The sequence below is a fragment of the Cyprinodon tularosa genome, unplaced genomic scaffold (genome assembly GCF_016077235.1).
Source record: "Cyprinodon tularosa strain WSP-4 unplaced genomic scaffold, ASM1607723v1 ctg106, whole genome shotgun sequence".
Lineage (NCBI taxonomy): Eukaryota > Metazoa > Chordata > Actinopteri > Cyprinodontiformes > Cyprinodontidae > Cyprinodon > Cyprinodon tularosa.
The window spans coordinates 1,952,614-1,975,390 of record NW_024037849.1 but is presented as its reverse complement, the minus strand read 5'-3'; the positions used below and the strand labels follow the sequence as shown (position 1 = coordinate 1,975,390).

Genomic DNA, 22,777 nt, shown 5'->3' with positions numbered 1-22,777 from the left:
CGGAGGTTCTGACTTCTAGCCCCACTCATTCCCACAGCCTCCACTCTGGCCCCCTTAGCAAGGCCCCCAACTCCACACTGCTCCCAGAGGGCCGCACAGTGGCAGCCTCTTTCTCCCCAAGGGGATGGGTTAAATGCTGAGAGTGAATTTCATTCAGTTTCAGCTGAAATTGTCTGGTTTGGATGATTAGGTTATCACACCAACTGAGGGGCATTTTTGGCATATCTTCAAGTAGTAAATGTTAGCTATTTATAACTGGTATCTTGAATCGTTTTTGTGCAGAACCATGCAAACATTACATTACAGCTAAAAGGACCTAGCGGTGTGTTCAGCTACATTGTAGACTGCAAAAACAATCTAGAGATAAGCAAGAATGTTTTTAAATTAGGTGTATTCACCATTAATTTAAGTAGGTAAATAAGATGATTTGCCAATGGAATGAGTAATTTTACTCTTAAAATAAGATAATAAAATAATATACACTTGAAATAAGACAATGCAATATTTTTTCCTATTTTAAATGTAAATTTTCTTCTATTGGAAACGTGTCTTACTTACCTCCTCAATTCAAGAAAAAATGCACTTATTTTAAGAAAAAAATGACTTATTTAGATTTGCTTGATTTGTAGTGTAACTTTAGCTGTAACATTACCAATGACCCCTCACACCCCCAACATGGACTGTTCTCCCTTCTGTTCTCTTGGAAGAGGCTTCGAAGCATCCGATGCAGGTGCAGCAGATTCCGAAACGGCTCCTTCCCCTCCGCCATCAGACAGCTGAACTGTTGAAAAAACTCTAAATCATGTCACAGACTCTGCATCAAGCTGACAACACCAAACTAAAATTCATAATAGCACCATATATATAGTTAATGGTCTGAACTTCCATATCACTGTGTTTTGTTTTGTTTTTTGCACCATGATTTTTACCCCCGCGCTGTTTAAATTTAAATACTGCTGCATGTTTAAAAAGATTCCCAACCGATTTGATATATCTTTAATTATAGAGTTATTTTATTCTGTACAATCACAGATTTTAAATTTTTTTGTGTATCCTAAAACATGCTAACAAAAAAAATGAAAAAGCTGATAACTATCACTCTTCTTCACTCATCCCTGTCCGTCTTTGACCTCGTTCCTCCCTGTCTCTTCGGCCCTCAGGAAGACTCTCCAGCTGGCCAGGCAGTTGAAAGACAAGGCAGTGGAAGCTCAGGCATGCTACAGTCTGGGCAACACCTACACACTGCTGCAGGACTACGAGAGAGCCATAGATTATCATCTCAAACATCTGGTCATTGCTCAGGACCTAAATGACCGGTATGCAATCAGCACCATTTGTTGCTTGCTTTCCTGTGACTTTCTTTGAAGTCTGAGGATGGAGGTGGTCCTCAAACTGAATAAATTGTAGCGTTAGAAGGAACGCCCACAATACTAATCTGAACATGAAATGGGCCTTTAAATACCGTACTATTATCTGATGCATGGTTCAAATATCAAAAATACATAAACGTGTATATATATATTTTAAGTTACTTCAAGTACTACAGTACATATAGTATATAGCCAAACTTTACAAATTAACTTATTTCCTTCCATCTGTCCTGAATACTGTATGTAATAACGTACAGAAACATGGGAAATAAATGTGCTTTAAAAATCTTGTAAATCACATCTAATTTTCTTATGCACACTGAGAATTTTTGGCTCTGTAAAATATGTACCCACATTTTAGATTGTTGAGATAAGAGCTTTTGCTTCTTGCATGTCAGTTACAGTTGCTAAGCCGGTTTTTCTCCCTGCAGAGTGGGTGAAGGAAGAGCGTACTGGAGCTTAGGAAATGCCCACACTGCCCTTGGGAATCATGAGAGCGCTATGTTATTCGCTGAAAAACATCTGGAAATTGCCAAAGAGGTGTGTGTTTATTCTTCACCTCCCATTACATGGTTTTTGCTCTGTATTATTTCTGAAACCACAACTCCCTCTGGTGGTTTTAAAGTAAACTGCATGTGCATTTGTGGGATGTTGCATGTTCCACAGCGGCAGTCTGTTTAATCCAATTTCCGTTGTTCCATTTTTAATGGTACAGACCGGAGATAAGAGCAGTGAAGTGACCGCCAGGATGAACTTATCTGACTTACGGCTCGTGGTTAACTTAAAGTCAAACTCCAGCTTGAATCACATGTTCAGCAACAGTAATACCAACAACTCTGGGTTGGCAGAAAATATTCAGGGCTACATCACCCTGCCAGGTAATTAATGCTTCTTTGGGTATTTACCTTTACCGTCGGAACATTCAAATGCTTTCAGCTGCATTTTGTTGCAGGAAATAGCCAGAATTTAAACTCTGGAAAAGATTTCTTTGATTTTACCGTTTCTTTATGTGCTTGTAAAACTATTTAAACTTCGCAAAAAGTTAAATTTTCTTTTTTGCTTTAGGGTGTAAGTCATCTTTGAGAAGGAAAGGGAGCGGAGAAACCATGGAACGGAGTCAGAGTCCCAATAAAACTGAGAAAGAAGAGCCACATCAGGTATATAAGATATTACTTGTTCAAGTAATCTGTGTTGATGAATATGTTGTGTAAAAAGTCATCTTTGTCTGTGTAGGACTGGGACGGGCATCTCTTTGCCGGCTCATCAAAAAACAACACAATCAAGGCATCTACTAAGCTTTTTCTCTTCCACCGACTGAAAAGCAAGAAACACAAGAACAGCAAATCTAAAGAGAACTTAGAAAACTGCAGTGAGCACGCAGTCCCGGAGCAGGACTCGCCTGTCCCTTCTAAGGTATCTACCAAATACACAAATCCATTATGACCCATAACGCCTTCATTACCAATCCTAAATGTATTATCAATCATTTTCTCTCTAAAAGAATTGTGATCATCAAGAAGCTTTTAATCTTTTTATGTTTTTATTGGGTTTTTTTAAAAAAAATGCCATTTCTCAGAAGTACATCACGGCTGCCACTTTGTAAAGTAAGATACGGATGAGATCATTAGATTTTTTTTTGGATTACAAATGAGTGTTTTTCTTCTTAAATCAAGAAATGTCTCCAAGGATATGTGTCCTTGAGCAACAAGTTAAAAAAGCAACAGATGAGGCCAGCAAGGAGCTGAGCTTACAATGCAGTCCTTCAGAGGAGAATGGCACAAAAGAGAGAAAAATTAACACAAAAAGGTCACTGGTTAAAAAAAAAAAAAAAAACTGCAGCAAAGTTATTTTGCAAAATGATATAGTTTGCATTCAAGCTTTTTTTTTTTTTTTTTACACAACTACACCGTTGGGGTTGTGATATATGTTGATAGAGCTGCATTAATATCAATGGGCATAAATCAAAAATTATATAGTTTGTCCAGATTATTTTTTTCTTTGTTGTCAAAAAAAAAAAAAAAAGGTGTTATAGCCACTATGTAAGTCTTTACATTTTAATTGCTTCTTGCAGTGGGGGATCCTGATTCTAGTGCGCTTAGAGAAATGGTGTCTGTGTTAGGAGCTAGATTTTGGTTGGGTCCCATTTACTGAAATCAAAATGAAAACGAATGACTGTCCAAAATCCAAGGTGGTATGACAGTAGGTTGGAAGGTTGACCCATTATGGTAAACTGGAAAGTATGGTGAAGGTGAACTAGTCTGTCGCTACGAGGGAGCAGCAAAAACCTCATGACCTCCCATCATGAAAAAAATTTAAAATATATAGGTCAGAATGTTGACCTGTTTGTAAACAAAATACTGACTCCAAAACCCAACAAAACATATAAATAAAAACTGCATAAACGGCTCCTTACAGGTTGAAAGAAATTCAATTTAAACTATCATAAACCTTTCAAAGCCTCTCATATGAAGTGATTTCTTTACTCACCTTCAGATTTTTTTAAACTACATAGTAGTTCAATAAAGACATTTCTAAGGTAATTGGATTAAATGTCTCTGCAAAAAGGAATAAAGACTCTTCATACTTTCATTAGTCAGAATTTTATGTAGCCTAATAATAAATGAACTGATTGATGAGTCACTGGAATTTACAAATGTTTAGTTCTTGGCCAGTCGACCACCTCAAATAACTGATGTTCTTTTTTATGTATTTTTTGTTCAATCATTTTTTTTTATATCTATCTTGTATGTTATTTTTTTTTTAACCCCATAGTCAACAGCCCATGATACCATAGGGGACGACAACTTTTTTGACCTCCTCTCCCGTTTCCAAGGGAACAGAATGGACGACCAAAGGTGTACACTGGATGACCAGAGCCCTCCCTCCGTCCCATCCTCCCCTTCCTCTAGCTTACCCGTAGCTGAGGGGAAATGTGAGTGTGTCCTGTTTTCATGTGTTCACACCATATGTGTTAACAATTATCTTCTAAATACATTTTAAAGATCTGGTTAAATAGGTTTTGTTGTAGCCTTTCCTCATAAAAATTATTTTATTTTTGATAATATCCACTTCAGAGAAGGCTTTGCCACTCCTGCACATATGGTATGAATGCAAAATGTCGACATTTATTTCATATAGTGATACTCCACCCAAAGTCTATCTATTTTTATCCTCCAGTGAGGAAATCTATATTGAATCATGACAGTATTGTTAATGTATTTTGGGTGAAATATTACTTTGAAATTGAGAAAATCTAATTCCCTCCAAATCAAAAAAAAATGTTTGGGTAATAAAAATTTTCTTACCTGCCATAGTTTTCTGTTTTTAGGTATTTCAGAACACGAAACTCCATCACAGGATCCTGGTCATTTCCTGGAGCTGCTGGCCAGCTCCCAGGCCCGTCGTCTGGACGACCAAAGAGTCAGCCTCAACCAGTTTCCTGGCTTGCGTCTCAACAGCTGCAACCAGCCTCCTACACCCTTCACCTCCAACAAAGACCAGGCACAGTCTCAAGGTGATTCATATAAGAGGTTTAATCCGTTCTATTAAACCCTTTTTTTTTAAATCACCGTTCACATCATGATACCAGCTTGTTTTGTCTTTATAGCACTAGTCTCAAGTGCAGATACTCCTCACGCACCCTCCCTGTACAACCACCTCGAGGACAGCGCTGAAGGGCCAGAAGGAGATGAAGTCTTCTTTGACATGCTTGTAAAATGCCAGGTAAGGAAGAAACCCAATTAACAAGGCAAGAGAGTTGGTAGTGTTGCTTTATTGTACAAAGTTTCAAATAATGTTTTTAGCCCTAATGGTTCTAAATTCCTCTAGCCCAAAAAACACACATGCTCAAAATGTATTTACACTTGGCTTATAATTCCAGGTGACTATTAGCAAATTGCTGAGGAACAAAACAACTTTAGTTTTGATTGTCAACCTTATAGGCTTTGCTGCATATCATCCCACTTTGTCTCTACACAAGTTTCTTGTCTGAATCCTGTGAAAAAATGGTGCTGGGACCCCACATTCTTAAAGAAATGGCTTATTAAAGGGGAATATGCTTTTAAAACGTTTCTTTTTATATGTAAATTATTCATTTGAGTTCTAAATAAAGTGGAAATGGTATTTTTGTGTCTTATATCCTCATTATTATACCTCCACATAACCTTTTTTTGTCTCAGTTGTGAAGAGCTTCAAGAGCACCCCATTTATCTGTGGTCTTGAAATATAAATGAGGTGCTATACGCCTCGCCCCCTTACAGGGTGCCGACCCGCTACGTCCCCCAGGACCAGCCAGGCTTGTAGTTTTCTAGCCGAGAAACATTTTGTGGCGAACAAACTTATATTGGCTTACCTAAAAAAAAGTGCCAGTCATCCTCATAAAGTTGAGGGAAGAGACCCATCAATAAGCCAAAGCCTTTCAGCGATTCCCTCCTGGTAAAGGTGGTGATTGAAGAAGCAATCGCCCCTAAAGTGCCCGGCACAGAAGAATGTGATTTTGTCCAAAGATTCGGGTATGTTCTCTCGAAAAATTAAATATAACCAAAACCAACAAGGAACCCCCAATGGTAGGTGGTGTGATGTTTGGCCACCTTTTACAGCAGCTTTTTGTATCTCTGCTTCTGTTTCCTTGAACCCTAGCCGGCCTCGGCAGATGGCTGCTCACACTGAGCCTGATCCTGCTGGTGGTTTCTTCCTGTTAAAAGGGAGTTTTTCCTCTCCACTGTCGCTACAAGCATGCTTAGTGTGAGGGATTGCCTTTGAGTCAATGCAATCAACTGGTTTTCCTTAGATACAAAACTTTGAATCAATTTGACTGTATGATCTGGTTGAACTGTAAAGTGCCTTGAGATGACATGTGTTGTGAATTGGTGCTGTATAAATAAACTGAATTGAATTGATGACTTAGGTCTGGTTTATGCACCCAACAGCAAAGCATTTAGGCTTGTCTACTACTTTTGGAAATCCGTAGCGTGAAATCTCTTAGACAAAAAATGCAAAGAGGTCAATAAGCTTGGCAGATTGTCAAAGCTGCTAAGTAAAAAGTCGGTGGCCATATTTTGTATTTACGCTGTAGGGACAATGACGTCATAGATATGAAAACGTCACAGATAAGGGCAAATTCAAACGGAGCCTAAAATCTCACCCCAAACATTCTGCAAAAATATTTCTGCTGCACCTTAAGGCATTAATTTGCAATGTTCTACATTTATAGAGGCTCAAAATACAAATTAGCATGTATAAAAAGGTAAAAAAGTGGATTTTGCATATGTCCCCTTTAAGTCATGTTGTTGTTCCTTAAACTGTTAAGGAACATATGATGCTCACCACTATGCTATACCTCAATGTTAAGTGTTAATATTTAATAATTATGAATCATGATATTGTTTTGTGGGCCCCCAAGATTTTTTTTTTTAATCCAAAATCCCAAATCTATCCAAAGTAAATATATTTTTTCCTCATTTGATAATAATTTATGTTTGCAATATTTGTTTTATTATTTAATGTATTTCATTATATTCTTGTCCATCAATTTGAAAGAAACTCATTTATTTTATGCCCATTTGAAAGTCTCCAGAATTCAGGGCATTGTTTAAATTTAAGCTTGTTTTCTTTTAATGATACCTTCTATTATAGAGATGAATTATTCATTTTCTTTAAGCAAAAAATTTTGATTTTGACTCTGTAGGGCTCCAGACTGAACGACCAGCGATGTGCTGCTCCAACTTCTACAGCTATGGGGCCGACGGTTCCAAACGAGGACTTTTTTTGTCTCATCCTGCGTTCCCAGTCTAAGCGGATGGAAGAACAGCGGGTCCCAGCTCCCTCCGGGGCCACTCCGACAAAACCCGGCTGACTATGTGCAGAGATTCAGGACCTAAAATGAAGTGGATTGACTCATGCCTTTTTCTGACAACATTCCTGAAAGTTGATGTAAAAAAAAAAAAAAAAATGAAATTTTATGAAGGGATCAAGATTTCAGAAGTGGCATAAAGGGAATTATTTTATTTTATTTTTTTGAAGAACTTCATATTTTTAGTTGATGGCCTTCATTTTGGGTAACAAACTGACTCTTCAATCAGCGAAGTCCTTCTCAGTGATGTCTGCTCACAATGGAGAATTACAAAAAAATAATAAATTATGCAGGATTGAGACAACTAAACAAACAAAGAAGAATTTACTTATTTTTTTCTATTCCAGATGAATATATGTGAACTTTCAGTTTCAAAATGTACGTTTATTTTACATGCTGCTGGACAATGGAGCCTTTTACACTACCAGTTTTTGTACAATACCTTTTTTAAGTTTTACTGTTTAAGGTCATCTTATGACTCGTATATTTACATTTTCTTTGCTCTGAAACAAACCTAGATGGTGATCCAGTGTGTTGTTTGGAGGCAAAATAGATTTTCTATTGTCTTTCTCCTCACAGTAGAGAAATAAAATCTTTTTCAATTCACATGTCATCATTTTTATTGATTCAGTCATGTGTAAAACTGTAGGATATCTCAAAGTCACATGCTTTGTACAAACATTTACATTTTTTTTTTAATCTACAATATCATATTTAAGTTTATTTACAATATAGCTTTACAGTAGGTCAAGTACAGCATCCTGTCATCAATGCTGAGTTACTTTCTATTCCAGTTCTACTTTTCTTGTAGCACTCGAAACATGTTTTTCACTTACAGGAATTCCCACAGGATAAAGTGCTCAGTAATCACACTCTTAATCACTAAGCCTCTGATGTCAGCATCTCTTGATGATCGTTGCACCTGGAATAATGGAAATATGGCTCATCTTAATGTTTGTTAGAGCAGTTTATTATTGAAGACTGAATTTATAGACACCCATGTTGTTAACTGGTTGTCAAAATAATTGACAGCTGCAATTAAACCAATCTTAACCCCCCTACTTTAAGGCAATATGGTTTTTAGGCTGAAGATCACAAACTTGTGGAACATCACCAATACTGTGTACATACAGTGGGTATGGAAAGTACTCGGACCCTGACCTAAATCCAATTGAGCATCTCTGGAGAGACCTGATAATGGCTGTCCACCACCACTCACCATCCAACCTGACAGAACAGGAGAGGATCCCCAAATCCAGGTGTGCAAAACTTGTTTCATCATTCCCAAGAAGATTCATGGTTGTACTAGCTCAAATGGTTGCTTCTAATCAATATTGAGCAAAGGGTCTGAATACTTATGACAATGATGATTTCATTTGTTTTTAATAAATTTTCAAAAATTTCTACATCTCTGTTTTTCTGTCAAGATGGGGAATACTTTCCGTACCCACTGTTGTCATGGTCTTGGTTCTGTTGTTCTTTGCTCCTTGTTTTCTAGTTTTATTGGTTTAATTCCAGTTTTGTTGTAATTTCTAGATTTATGTTAGTTCTCATGTTTTTCTGTTGTCCTCTATTGCCCTCTTGTGTGTTCCTTTCCCCTTGGCTCCCTCGTTGTCTTCTTCTTCTTCTTATGAGATTTTATGGCGGTTGGCAAACTTGTGAAATGTGCATTACCGCCACCAACTGATATGGAGTAAAGCAAGGAAACAGGAAACGATTCACCCCAAAAAAAAAAAAAAAAAACCCTGTTTAACTTAAATCCACATAATACTAAATCACATTTGCCCGTATAGTTTTAATTTACTTTAAGTCATCGTAACTCTGCCATTTTCTGATGGTCCCATCGGTCCTCCCATCATGCTTCCAACCATCTCCCAGTTCAAATCTTTTACGTCCAGATATTTTTCTGCAGCCTTCACTATTATTTTGATTTTTTCAGATTTTTTTGTCATCTGTGCAGTACAATTAATCACTTCCACCATGAAAAGAACAAAATTTGTCTTTTTAACAATTAGTGAGTCTTCATCAATTTTTGGAGATTTCTCTAGAGGTTTGGAATTTGCCGTGTGTTGAACTGTAGGTTTGGGTTTTTCTAACTGAGATGGGATCCTTTTTGCAGCTTCAGCATAGGTTATTCCAAGCTCAAATTTCATTTTTTTATTTCCTCAGACCTTTTGCTTGCTTCACAGCCGCGATAAGCAGCAGTATGTTCTCCACCACAATTACAGCATTTTATTTTAGCTTCTTTTCCACATTTACCATATTCGTGTTCTCCTGCACACCTTCCACACCTCTGTTTCCCTTTACAAACTGCTGCAATGTGTACGAATTTTTGGCATTTAAAGCATCTCAATGGTGGAGGATTGTAGATTTTGACATTATAACTGATGTAACCAATGAATACTTTGCTTGGTAATTGCTCTTCCGCGAATTTAATTAGCACTGATAAACTGTCAGATCTTTCTCCGTTTCTTGTTGTTTTAAACCATTTTACTTTTGCACCGCTTATGTTTTCCAGAATCTCTTTTTCAGAAATATTTAGAGGAACTCCTCCAATGACTCCCCTGCTGATCTTTTTGTTCTCCATTAAGCTGCACTGAACTCTTATCCCGTCAATTTTGTTGATTCGTATTGCTTTGCCTTACTGGGCGCTGTCTCTGCAGTTAATTAGCAGGTCTCCACTGTACAGAATTCTGGCACCTCTGACTTCTCCAACAAGTTTATTGATGGTTTTTGTTAAGTGAACCGGATCCCAATTTGTAAAAGACTCTGCCTGATTAACGACTTTGAATATGACTTTGAATTCATTTTGTTTTGCTGTGGAATGTATGGATTGATCATCACTGGATTGTCCTGAACTGGATTCCCCTTTAACTGATCTCTGTTTTTTCCGCTTTTTCTCATTTTTTGATGTTGCTATCTTCCAACCTTCTTCATTGTCACTATTTCCCTCTTCCACAAGAATCGCTTCCTGTTTCCTCACTACTCACGGCCAGAGATGGCAAAAGTACTCACTTTCTGTACTTGAGTAAAAGTACAGATACTTGTGTTAAAAATACTCTGGTAAAAGTGGAAGTACTGATTAAACTTCTTTACTCAAGTAAAAGTAACAAAGTACAGGCTTATAAATTTACTTAAAGTATAAAAGTAAAAGTAGAAACCACTTTTTTCATGCCGTTGCCTACATTTTAAATGGATGTCTGCCAATAGGACTAGATCTCCGTTGTGTTCATTTTCAATCATCTCGTCGTCCATACTACTATGCTAACGCCACCGCCACCAAGCTGCAATGATTTGCCATGAATGAATACCGCCGAATCTGTCGATTCATCTTGTAGCGGTGCGTCAAATGCAACGTAGATTCCCATCCAATTAGATTGAATTTGGTATTGATGACGTGAAAAATAATAACGGTAACTCCGTTGAAATGATTCAAAACTAAAGTAACGAGCCAATTTTTTAAAATGTAAGGAGTAGAAAGTACAGATATTTGTGTAAAAATGTAAGGATTAGAAGTAAAAAGTCACCATAAAAATAAGTAGTAAAGTAAAGTAAAAATATCAGAAAAATCTACTTGAGTACAGTAACGAAGTATTTGTACTTCGTTACTTCCCATCTCTGCTCACGGCCCAGGACATTTCTCCACAAGCGCCTTCAAAACACGCGCCATGCACCCTCCCTCGTTGTCTCCTCTCACACCTGCTCCTTGTCAGCTCGTTAGCCCTCCCTTTGTCTCTGTTGTTGTGTATTAATCTGCACTAATCATAAGATAAAATAAAGTAAATGTTTTATAAGTTTAAAGTTGTTTTCACAAATACTGTTATAAGAGCCATTCAAGGCCAAAAGGAGAAAAACAGAGCAATGAGTGTGTAACTGTTGCACCTGGCCCTAAGAGGAGTGGAATCTGCAGGAAAACGCAGGGTTGAGGCCCCATAGTGATAAGAAAACACACTCATTAAAAATGAAATATTTGACATCTCAAGGTTGCCCAGCTCAGCAAAATTTGGCCATACAACTTGTGATAAATAGAGTTGTTATTTTCAAGGCACACGGAGCGGTAATGGTCCCAGAAAGGGTGATGCTTTGACTGAGACACGAGGGGGGAGCACTAGGCCAGACTGACATGGCTTGAAGTAAGGAAAGGATGTATTCCAACATGTTTGTGATTAAACTGTCATAAGTTTCTGATTTGAATGCACCAGATGTTTTCATGGCCTGAGAGATTGCTCTCACAAGAATGAGATGTGTCTATGAATGTCACCGTGATTTGCAGATAAATATCAATGTGACCTTTACCAAAGACTGAAATATATTCTGAAGGGGGTTTTTCCACCGATAAGAAATGTATAAAAGGGAGCTGTCTTCACCATTTGTTCAGCTCAGGCTCACCGGTGACCAGCTCAGTGTGTATGTGTTGTGTTTAGCAATAAACACACTGGACCCGGACTCAGCTGCCTCTGCCTGAATTTTTTTATCTTTGTTTGAGACTTTTTCTGCTTTTTAAGAACTTTGAATTTTTATAAAACTTAGCTTCAATTTTAAGTCGTCAAGAAGAGAATTATAGACGACACTGTCAGCTATATATGCTCTCCCTCTGCTCTCACTCTTTGTTGGTTCCTTGTCTTTGCTGTCTTCCCATGCTGTGGTCTACGTTCCTCGTCTCCTTATTCATATTTCAAATCTTCCCTGAGTCAAATATCTACCATAAATACATCACCAATCATACTGATTCAATAATAGGTTAAGAAGTCTTAGAGCAATAGACATTTGAGTCTAGGAAAATCTGGGAAATTCAACATGACTGTAGGACACATGCATAAGTAGTAAATCGTGCAGATTCTGTTCTTGTAACAACCACCAATAAAGAGTTCCTTTCATTCTGATTAAAACCAAAGAAAAAGAAATGCATGACTGCAGATGTGTGATCTTACCTGTTGATGCAGCAGCTAAATAAGCAGCCCTTGCTTTTTTCAAGTCTGTAAACTCCAGAATTTGGTAGATCTTTACACACCGAGAGAAATTTCTGCAGGTCTGAAATCGGTACTCCATTCTCCTGTTGCTGCTAAATGAGGCAGTTTTTGAAAGGGGACATTTCAAGATGATTTAGATACTAAACCAGGATTAAATTAGACATTAAATACAAAAAACTTTCACATAAAGTGATTGATTTGCTTATAATTCACCTCTAGCCGCCCTTACCTTGACTGTGTCGTATGTGTCTGTGATTATTGTGATGAAAAGACTTAGGATCATGTAGATGAAGAGGGATACAAAGGTATAGAGGTAGACCCTGCTGAAAATCCACACCAGGCTGCTTTTGTGCTTCATGTCTTTAAAGGTCGGAAACATGTCGTCTCCGTTGATCAATGAGAACAGACACTCCGACACGGTGTTCAAGGTCCGGAACTAAAGAAAAGTTGCAAATGATCAGGAAAGTGTGAGTATGTAACATTTCGGTTTTAAGTAATTTCAATACATGGGGGTGTGTTGTTACCTTTTCATGATATGGACCGATAACAATCCAGCCACAAAAGCAGTAGCTTATGTATATTATCCCAGCGCAGCAGATGAAACGTATAACATTTGGTAAAGCTGCCCGGAGTGTCACGATGAGAATCTATATGAGGAAGATTAAGATTTAAAATTACTTTATTTACTTGTTTTGTGTTTTTTGTTTTTATATTTGCCCCAGCACACCTAGCCAAATACATTCTTATATTCAGAAGGGAAAAAAATTTTGGATTCTCTATCTGAGTTTTACATAGTCCAAGCCTGCTATTATGGTGTGGGAAGTTTGTTTATCATAGTAAACTCATTTAAATCTGAACTTATTTGTTTAATAGCATTCTGATTTATCCTCTTCCATTAAAAAATATTCCTCAATTAATGGCAGATAAAAGAAATACAGAATAGATGTAAAAGCTCTGTTTATATTTCTCATACCCCGAACTAGAATTACCACATCAGCTTTAAAATATTTCATGCTTATGATTACTTAAAAATGAAATTAGTGTGTTTACCAAGAGGCTAATTCTTAGATGTGTTAGACAAACTTTCACCTGCTCCACTTACATTATATTTCTTGAAGTAGCCCATGTAGCGAATGACACCGATCCAAACAAACATGGTGCCTGTGCCGAGGAAGATGCTGCACACATCATAGCTTGTAAGGACCTGTTAAAAAGGAGAACAAATAGACTTTTTTTGCCTCGATATAGATCGGATTATGAAGAACATGTTAGTATGGGAAGGTCCTCATTACCTTAGTTTGGATCTCCATCTTGAGAATGGAGCCTATGATGGTTAGTGTGTCGCTGACAATGATCAGGATATACCAGCCGCTCACAAACTCAATCTTGTCTGACCATGGCACGTCTTTACCAGAGTGTACTTTGCAGTGTTGGACGTACTCCTGTTTTTGGCAGATAATTTCTTTATTTTTGAGCTTTTTTATTTTACAATCTACTATGAAAACAACCCTTGGCTTTAGTGTTTTACTGGGTGGCTACTTTTAAATAGTACTAATACCAGGCCAATCCCAGCTCATTACATTAAATCCACACTGATCATGCATGACCTAAAATAATCCTATTTACCTTTTGTGAGTTTTAAGTTAACAAGTATGAACATGCTGTTAGTATAATGAATCAATGTGAAATGTTGTGATGGTAAAAATGTTTAACCCTGACAGGGCAAACAAGTGTGAATTTGGTTTTGTTTTTGTTTTTTTAAGCATCTGCATGAACCACCACCCATTCTTTGAATGTGTTTCTGCTTTTTATTTAGACATATATAAAAACAAAACATTGACTAATAGCAACTAAAGATAACCAGTTAAAAGCCCTATAAAATGAATATTAAAATAATTATCCCTGACTGATTCAAGCTAAAGTATTTAACTTCATTATTTATGTTTTCCAAATTGGTAAACGGTTGATTTAAAGTCTTTCGTTAACTTGTATCAATCAGAGCAGAAGGATTATTGATTACACAGATGCATCTAAAAAAGTTTGAATTATATGTAGATTTGTTACACACACAAAAATAAAACATTTTAAGTCAGCCTTTATCTTTTGTAATTTTGATGATGATCGTTTTTATTTAGGATTTAAAGTGTTTTGGCTGGGATACCGCAATAAGTTTACCAATAAAAGTGATATTTAATGTGACGGCCTAGTGGTGTTAGGAATCCAGTTTGTGTGGTTGTTTTTCTGTTTCCTTTTCTCCTCCAGCAGGTGGTGCCCAATCCTCTTTTGGCCTCCCTGCACACCTGCAGCTCATTAGACCATTATCTGGAGGAGTATTTAAGCAGTGGACTGTCACTACCTTGGCGCCAGAGTGTTTGCCAGTTTTGGGTACTCTAGCCATGCTGAGATTAGCTGAGTCTAACATGAGTCTTTGTTTCACTGAGCCTAACTTTGTTTTTGTCTTTGCCTTTTGGCAGGAAGCCATCCTGCAAGCTGGATGTTTGGCCTTCTTCCCCTGGAAGGATTGGAAGAACCCCCCCAGACGTGAGTCCCTCACTAGCATTAACCTTGCGGCATCCAAGATTCCCACGGTCCCTGAACTAATCTTTGTGATATCATCTCCAGACTTTCTAGTTCCTGTTCACCAGCCCTCTGAGTTCCAGATCCAACCCCCTCTACCCTTACCTCAATAAACCTGTTTAACCTTTTGCCTTGCTCTCTGAGTGGTTCTCTATATTTTGGGTCAGACCTCAAAACACATCATGACAAGTGGTTAGGGCATAGAGCTTGGGATGCTGAGGTTAAGAGTTTGAAACCCACTCCCACAGACTGCCACTCTGCCTCTCTGAGCAAGACCCTTAACCCCCGATTTTTCTGCGGGCGCCCAACGAAGGCAGCCCACTGCTCCCCAAGGGGATGGGTTAAATATAGAGTTAAATTTCTTCAATGTGAGCAAAGTTCAGTAATTATTTCTAAGCAGAGTCTCTAAAAACTTATTTTTTCATCAATTTGACTATACTTATGATTTGGTAAACTGTTAAGTTCCTTGAGATGATGACAAGTTTTGTGAATTGTTGCTATATAAATAAACTGAATTGAAGTGCGTCATTTGTCCCGTCAGTGAGTCAACAGCTGTACTTTCAGCTCTGTGTGGAGAGTAATTGGTGCAGCGGACGTGTAATTGAGTTTGGTAGAAGTTTGAGATTACATTTATTGATTATAAATATGGCCAATTAATTTGTTTGCGGGGATTGCACAAACTCCAGCCAGTCAGGACATTAGTCAACACCTTTCCAAGCGGGGGAAAAAAAAAACATTTTACAGGGAAAATGAACAGTTTAGTTTTTACCTTCAACTCGTTGCCCATAGGAAGACATCACATGGATATTACAAAACCGAATATCTTAAAACGGCTCCAAATGACACAAAACTAATATTGGTGAGTAGAACATGATGTAATAACAATATCAAGGTGCCAATGTAAAAGAAAAAAAAAAAAAAAAAAAAACGGTGTTCCCCTTTAACAGATAGTACTTTGTATTTTACCCCAAAACGGATGTGTTTTATTTTGTAACCGCACTTCTCTTCCTGTCAGATCCATTAAATTGCCGCTGAATTGCTGCATAGTGCGACAAAAATAGACCTGGCGTCCATCTGGTTCGGACCTACGCAAGCCCTCTTGCAGAAAATCGTGTTGGGTGTGATCAACCCCACTGAGTTTCAATGGGCGCTAAACGCCATGAACTCGTCGGACAGGATTTTTTTGTCTGATTCGATGCGTTCTGGCCTTATGCCTAACCAGCCCTAACCCTGTCCCATTGATGAACTTGGAGGAAAGTGAAGAAGCTTTGATGTGAAAAAACCTTTCCCATTTGGAAATATAGGTTGCTAGTATCATGTAGGTTGAAGGCCGCTTCTTTACAAGACTTTACAAAATAGGTTACATAATTAGAAAAAAACTTTATGTGGAAGTAACCAAGTAAAAGCTTAAGAGGCTACAATTCTATAAAGCTGCAAAATACCAAAGAAATATAAAAGTAACTTAATTCTATCACATATTATTCAAGCATTTAACAATATATATATTTTTTTCATTTAGTAAAGATAATATGAAGGTCAGGGACAGATAATTTAATATTTAAAAATTTTTCTTATTTTAAATGATTCCTTAATTGTGATGGCTTTATAGCTATTATTCCTATGGTGAAGCCTGTTGCATTTTTTTCTTTTTTTGTTTGTTTTTCTGTTAACTCCTGTTACATACATTTTAGTAAAAAAACTCAAAACATCTACCAAACTTTACTGTCCAAAGTAAGAGTCTGATCAGCACTTCTAACCCTCACATATAAATGTGTATGACTTGTATTAAAGTAGCTTCTGCTCATTTATACCACTATATGACCTTGTTGATTTTAGTTTTACTTACAAGCATCAGCAGAATTCCTTTTATAACAGAGCGTGTGCAGAGTGCGAAGGAAGTGATGCAGGTTATTACAATTAGGCAGTCAAACATCACTGTCAGGTATATCTGTTTTGCAGCTGCAGGAATGACATAAAGAGAAGAAAAAGTCATCTTTCAGTCTCATGGTAAAGAAAGTGCACATACATTTGTGGGTACTCAAACCGGTTTGGTGACCTTACAGGCTCCAGTTACTTTCCAGTCTTTGCATTCATTAATGTCCACGTCCGTTTCCAGATCAACTTTCATTCTGCCGCTGTGAGCTTGATTGTTGAAAGTAATCTGTGAGGCCAAAGCATGTTTTTTTTCAGTGAGATAACAGATCACTAAAAAAAATTTAAGTCTTTAAATAAACCCAGGGCAGAAGCGAAAAATAATTTAAAACTCAATCTCTGTGTTCTGAAGTCAGCTTTGAGTCTTTCCAATGTCAACTCATTCTGCTAACTGGGTTTTAAATAAAACAAGTTTGGTGACATACAACCACAGTGAAGTCATAGCAGTCAGGCAGCTCTCGATATCTCACAGTTTGCAAATTGATAGCCTTGACAACAAATGTGAATGTCACAGAAATAAGCCTGGAAGAGAGAACAGGGAGGTCAATTCAAAGAACAAACTATAAATATATATATATATATATATATATATATATATATATATATATATATATATATATATATATATATATATATATATATATATATATATATATATATATACACTACAGCTGTTAAAGACTGTGAAAATTACAGACCAACCGTTTAAAATGCAGCTCAAAGCTCTGAAACATGTCACGTAGTGAGAGCGGAGTGACTGGATAGACTTCAAGGCATTCTGTTACAAAGGGACAACAAACAATGATCCATAGGGGATCTTTATGGATCACATTTTCTACACTGTTAAATAATTAAACTATGTATAATGCATCATTTAAACATCTTCATATTTTCAAGAAGATCTAAACTGGGTCTAGTGTGAGTAGAAACAAGTTAACTAAGCTGCAATACCTGGGTGTAGCTTTAAAAGGCAAGGAAGCTGTGTTGGCACATATGACAAGATACTCCAGTGTTCAAACAAGGCTTTTCAGAGTGTAAAACCATAACTGACATTTCCAAGAAAGGCAGGGCAATTTTTAGAATTGTGGATAAAATGAGTTTTAGTGCAGTGGGTAGCTGAGTATTTCTCCTTTTATTTGTACAATGCAATTTTCCTCCCATATCCCAAACAAAAAAGCTCAGGATGAAGCAAGATTGTTACGCAGGAATGTCTGCGTATGTAGAACCACTAAGATTACACTAAAACCTCAGACATCTTTTGTTTGGATTAGTTGTTGGTAACAATCTCTGTAGACAACAAAACCCTCTTGAGTAGGATAAGTCATGAAAAAAAGAGCATATTGACAGATGAAAAAGTTTTTTTTTTTCTAAACTGCAGAATATTTATATATTTTTATATAATGTTGGAATAGTTCCTTCTCTAAGTGGGTAGCTCTGTAAGCTAAAGGCATGTTTTAGAGTTTATATAATCCAGATAATGATATTTAGATTACTAAATTGTTGAAAATGAGTACTAAATTGTAAATTAGTTGGCAATTATTATAATTATAATTACTATAATTGCTTAAGCCCTTAAACAAACACGGAGTATATCATAATATCATAATATATCGGTTTATGACCATCTCTCCCTAGCAACGTGGTGCACTTCAATCATAGTTAGCAGCTTATTTTAACTTGAAGCTGTTTTTGAAACTTGGTGCATTTTTAATCTAAATGCTGTTTTTGTTGTTGTTTTCTTTTGTTTGTATGTTTGTCTGAGTTTCGTTTTTGCTAGTTACATTTTCGTCTTTGCAAGTCCAATTTTTGAGTTTGCAGGACCTTTTTTTAAATTTCCTTTGAAATCGTGTATATACAGTGTTTGCAACCCTCGGTCAACATATTATGGGCCAATTTTTACATTAAAGAAAAAGTTTGATAATTGTTCTCATGCTCTCAGCGTACCATCACTTGTGAAAAACATTAGATAAGACAGGTTTGAATGAAGTCCTTTTAAATTTAGTATTTTTTATGACAGAATTGTCAGCTTTCTGATAAATATGTGCTACACAGACGTTCTTTGAGATCTAGGACTAAACAGAAAACCGCAGCTCAAACTTAAGCCCACTTCCCTGAGTTTAGACCACCCACAAACTCCTGACTAGCCCAACATATTTTCTTGTATGGATGGCTGTCACAGCTATACTCCAAAGACAATTTTTTAATTCAGGCCAGCCACTACAAAATCAAGTACAACCATACCATAACTCTCAAAGCAGTTACTGATATTTTGATAGTGTAACAAAATACAAAGTTTTGCTAAAAAATCACATCAGTATCTAAAAAAAGCTTATCGGAATAATAAATCATCTAAAACTTTGTAGGCGTAGCGGCTTTTGAAGCATCGGATTCAGCTTCAACTCAATAGTATTATTAATAAAATGGGCTCTGCTGTACAATTCACCCATTACCGTGGTTTTTGGTGCATGTGCACTTTTTCTACCAGTTCACTCAAATTCTGGATCTAAGTGTAGACCCCTGAGCAGCCATCTTCTATGGCCACTCCGTTTATAGCCTTCTCTCAGTGCTTCAGTCGGCACTCTTGTTTTCGACTCTGTGGGCTATTCAATATCCTATTTATAAGCTGTACTTATACTCATCATACCAATCAGAAATAAAAAATCTAAAGTTTATTCTGTATAATGAATCCATGAGTTTCACGCGTTGTGTTAAATCACTGAAATCCCTTCAAACTCTTAAGTAATATTCCTTTTTTTGGATGGATGTAAAGATACTTAAGCTGTAATAAATGCTGAATATCTTTTTGATAGCTGCTGTAAAGTTAAATTTAGTTGATCTATTTTCAAGAGAAGTGAGATATCTTCTAAAGCAATCCATCCATCTTCTATACTTGATTGATCTTTTAAGTATCGGATGAGCAATCATTGAGCAGTACCAGTGCTTCGGTTGCATTAACTTGCAACCACTGTTTACTAATGTAAAATTAATTAGTATCAAAAATCTTCAGTTGCAGCAATATCAATGCTTACCAGTGTCAACATGAGCATCGATTTCAAGGGTCTCAGTTCCAGGGTAGATGCTGCCATTCCTGTAGAACTCCTGACATAGTGACAGCGGGGTGTAGGAAGTGCCATTTTTCTCATATTCATGATTCCCAACAGTGATGTTATGCAGAAGTCCATACTGGAAATGGACATTTTTTAAATATTAGAATCTGTTTGACAACAGTTGAGGGGATAATAAAGATGCATGCATTGTGGAGATGGAAGTCAGAAACCTACGTTAACCACTCATTCTCACTCACTCTGTTCAACAGAACAGCACAATAATAATAAAAAAATAAAAAAAATAGTGGTGAACAAAGTCCAGTCCCATGATGGCATACAGTCTTCAGTCTTTCTCATTATGTCAGGGCTTTGAGTCATAAAATTCTATCAATAATTAACACCAGTATGAAAGCAAAAAAAAAAAAAAAAAAAAGCATAAATAGAAGAGAACTCTTCCAATCTTTTACCTGAGCAATAATGTAGTCCATGTGATCATACACATCAGCCTGTTTGTAAATAGAGTAAGTATCCATGCCTCCATCAACATAATCTTTCAGGAAAATGTGCTTGAAAGTCATCAGGTTCTCTTCTTTGAAAGTAACAACCATCTGGTTGCTCAGTCCAAACAATACCAGCTGTAATCACCAAAACAAGTTTTAGACGAGGCTTCTGAAAATAAACACACTCTACTGCAAATATCTTAATTAATTCTGAGAAAGCTACAAACCTGGATTGTAACTATAGCGATTTTGACAATCTGAAGCACGAGTTTCCAAGGTTTTCGTCCCCTTGCGTGGTATTTCTCACAGGGATTCATGAAATAGTACTTGAGCTTCCTTCTGAGGCATTCAACCTTCTCCTCTATACTCTGAGCCCGCTGGTCTTCCCACAGAATTGAAGGACTGGTCTCCTCCATCTTCTAAAATGATCCTGATTTTTACAGAAGAAAAGGTGGTAAACCGCTGTGTCTTAAAAAAAAAAAAAAAAAGAAGCAAATATTAAAAAAGAATAAACTAAAAAATTTTCCATTACTATAATAGTCTAATTAGAGCTGCACAATATAATGAAACAGTGACATCATTGCATTAAGTATTTGGTAGAACATGATTTTTCAGCCTACCTTCTCACCTATAACGTATTTTCCAACTAGATGGAGTTTCCATGTCTTTTAATCTTAGAACTGATTTAGATTTCAGTGAACTAAACACTAAGGACAGTGGAGGGATACTTCTATGTACTTCTATGGGTTAATCCCAATCAATCTCATTGTGCATTTACTGATTATATCACATTTTCTCAACATTGTGCAGCCTTAACTGCAGTACATTCTGACATCAAGGCTCATTATGTTCATTCTATTAAATTTACCGTTGTATTTTATAGGTCATTAAATTAACATAACGTGCCTTGAAATGTACCTCTGTAAGAGTTGAGCATTCTGTCCTACTACCAGTACATAGCATGATAGATTTAACTCAGAATTTATTCTGAATTCAACGAAATCCATCAGAGTACCGTTCAATCCATCATTTGAAAATGGAAATAGGATTACACAACTTCAAATGAGCAGCCAGGCAAGTACAGAATTATTCAGAGAAACAGCACAGAAATACATGGTGACTCTGGAGGAGCTGCAGACATCCAACGCTGAAAAGGGAGAAGCAGTCAATTCATTTTGGAAGAGTGACAGCTGAAGGTCAGGGTGAAAGAAATCCATAAAAACTCTTTGATTTTGTTTGAAACGAGCGATGATCATGCTGACAAAATACTCTCAATAAATGTTACCAAAGCAGAGACATACAATGCTATGTGTTGTAAAACACCGCACAGCCGAGCTGTGAAACATAGAAGTGGTGAGTATATTTTTCAGCAAATTTTGGAGACAAAAAAAAACTGTCAGAGGCCTAAAAGTGTTTGAATATAGGGTGCAGATCTGTTTATCAGCAGGACTTTTACTCTAAAGATATATTTGTTTTTCAAAATGAGACAAATTAAATAGATCATTTCCAACATTGCTAAAAAATTTAAATCTTAAGTCTTTTTTTTTTTTAAGTGCACTTTTTCTTTCTTCTTGAACTGAGGAGGTAAGTGAAACACATTTCACTGGATTACATTTAAAATAAGAAAAAAACTATTGTTTTGTCTTATTTCAAGTGCATATTATCTAAATATCTTATTTTAAGGGTAAAATACTCATTCTATTGGCAAATTATCTTATTTACCTACTTAAATTAAGGGCAAATCGTCTTAATTTAAGAAATCTTTACTCATTAGTAGATCGTTTTTGCAGTCAAGCCTTAAAGTTCAACGGATTTGCAAAATTTGTGAAGTATTATATTTATGTATCAGATTTCTAAGGAAGGCGATTAATGTGCTGGAAATCTAGGGATAAAAACACATTTAAGCCTAATTTCCCCGATTATCAATTTGCATTTCACATCTAAACTTGTTGTATAAAATCCAAAGTAAATGCAAATAAAGTTAGTGGCTTTTACGAATATGTTAAACTTTCGCAAGTCGTTTGAACCAGGAAATAAGATCTCTTATTACAAGAAAAGAAAAAAGCAAACTTGACATGACTTCAGTCCGAAGTTTTGGGCTACTAGGTGTCTTTTATACTCAATAAAAGCTGGACTATTAACCAGAGGTGCGCAGATCAGGTGTATCTGAAGTGAACATGAATAACTCATTACTGATCGGAGATCCGAATAACCTCCTCCGCAGGAACATTGCTTCAAAGTGCCAAGATAAGTGTCAATAAGACAGGATCGGCGTCATAACCAAGAAAATAAGCAATAATAGATTCACTTACCAACGATCTTCAGTCCGGAAGAGAAACACGAACCCGAACTGAACCTAGTTCTTGACAAACAAACAAATAAATAATAAGAATTGTCTATACGGAAAAAGCCGTTTTAGTATGGGGGGGTCTTCGCTGACAACATTTAAGTCAACTAAACTTCCGACACCATAAATTCAAGCCGCCTGGGTAAGTGATTAACATTTTATGACGTCACTAAGATACCAGGA

General features: G+C 36.7%; 2 protein-coding genes across 5 annotated transcripts in view; one reads left to right on the top strand and one right to left on the bottom strand.

Annotated features, from left to right (window-relative positions):
- Positions 1–7,827, top strand: part of LOC119784858 (G-protein-signaling modulator 2-like) — a 28,807-nt gene extending 20,980 nt beyond the window's left edge. For all 3 annotated transcript variants that reach the window (XM_038287131.1, XM_038287116.1, XM_038287124.1), the window contains 9 exons: positions 1,161–1,316; positions 1,802–1,910; positions 2,086–2,248; positions 2,436–2,527; positions 2,604–2,783; positions 4,143–4,302; positions 4,699–4,884; positions 4,978–5,093; positions 7,057–7,827. In XM_038287131.1, coding sequence (XP_038143059.1) covers positions 1,161–1,316; positions 1,802–1,910; positions 2,086–2,248; positions 2,436–2,527; positions 2,604–2,783; positions 4,143–4,302; positions 4,699–4,884; positions 4,978–5,093; positions 7,057–7,224 — 1,330 coding nt within the window. In that variant the 3' untranslated portion in view covers positions 7,225–7,827. The remainder of the gene's footprint in view (positions 1–1,160; positions 1,317–1,801; positions 1,911–2,085; positions 2,249–2,435; positions 2,528–2,603; positions 2,784–4,142; positions 4,303–4,698; positions 4,885–4,977; positions 5,094–7,056) is intronic.
- Positions 7,824–22,736, bottom strand: mcoln3b (mucolipin TRP cation channel 3b). 2 transcript variants are annotated; one of them, XM_038287142.1, is made up of 14 exons: positions 22,560–22,736; positions 20,475–20,677; positions 20,215–20,382; positions 19,730–19,883; positions 17,403–17,478; positions 17,126–17,222; positions 16,830–16,929; positions 16,615–16,727; positions 13,484–13,633; positions 13,294–13,395; positions 12,716–12,838; positions 12,421–12,627; positions 12,153–12,283; positions 7,824–8,143 (listed from the first exon to the last, which is right to left on the bottom strand). In XM_038287142.1, exons 2-14 carry the CDS (start codon positions 20,661–20,663, stop codon positions 8,104–8,106), a joined length of 1,650 nt encoding a protein of 549 aa, XP_038143070.1. In that variant the 5' UTR covers positions 20,664–20,677; positions 22,560–22,736; the 3' UTR covers positions 7,824–8,103. The 2 variants fall into 2 exon arrangements, with proteins under 2 accessions (XP_038143070.1, XP_038143077.1); XM_038287149.1 differs by having other exon boundaries at positions 12,153–12,280.
- Positions 22,737–22,777: the final 41 nt, after the last annotated feature.

Bases quoted from the DNA above. Each gene is read 5' to 3' on its own strand.
- mcoln3b (XM_038287142.1), bottom strand. From the start codon at position 20,663: ATGGAGGAGACCAGTCCTTCAATTCTGTGGGAAGACCAGCGGGCTCAG. The intron at 13,396-13,483 runs GTAATGAGGACC...CCTTTTTAACAG, and splicing joins AGATGGAGATCCAAACTAAG to GTCCTTACAAGCTATGATGT. The intron at 12,839-13,293 runs GTAAGTGGAGCA...TTCCTCATATAG, and splicing joins GCTACTTCAAGAAATATAAT to ATTCTCATCGTGACACTCCG.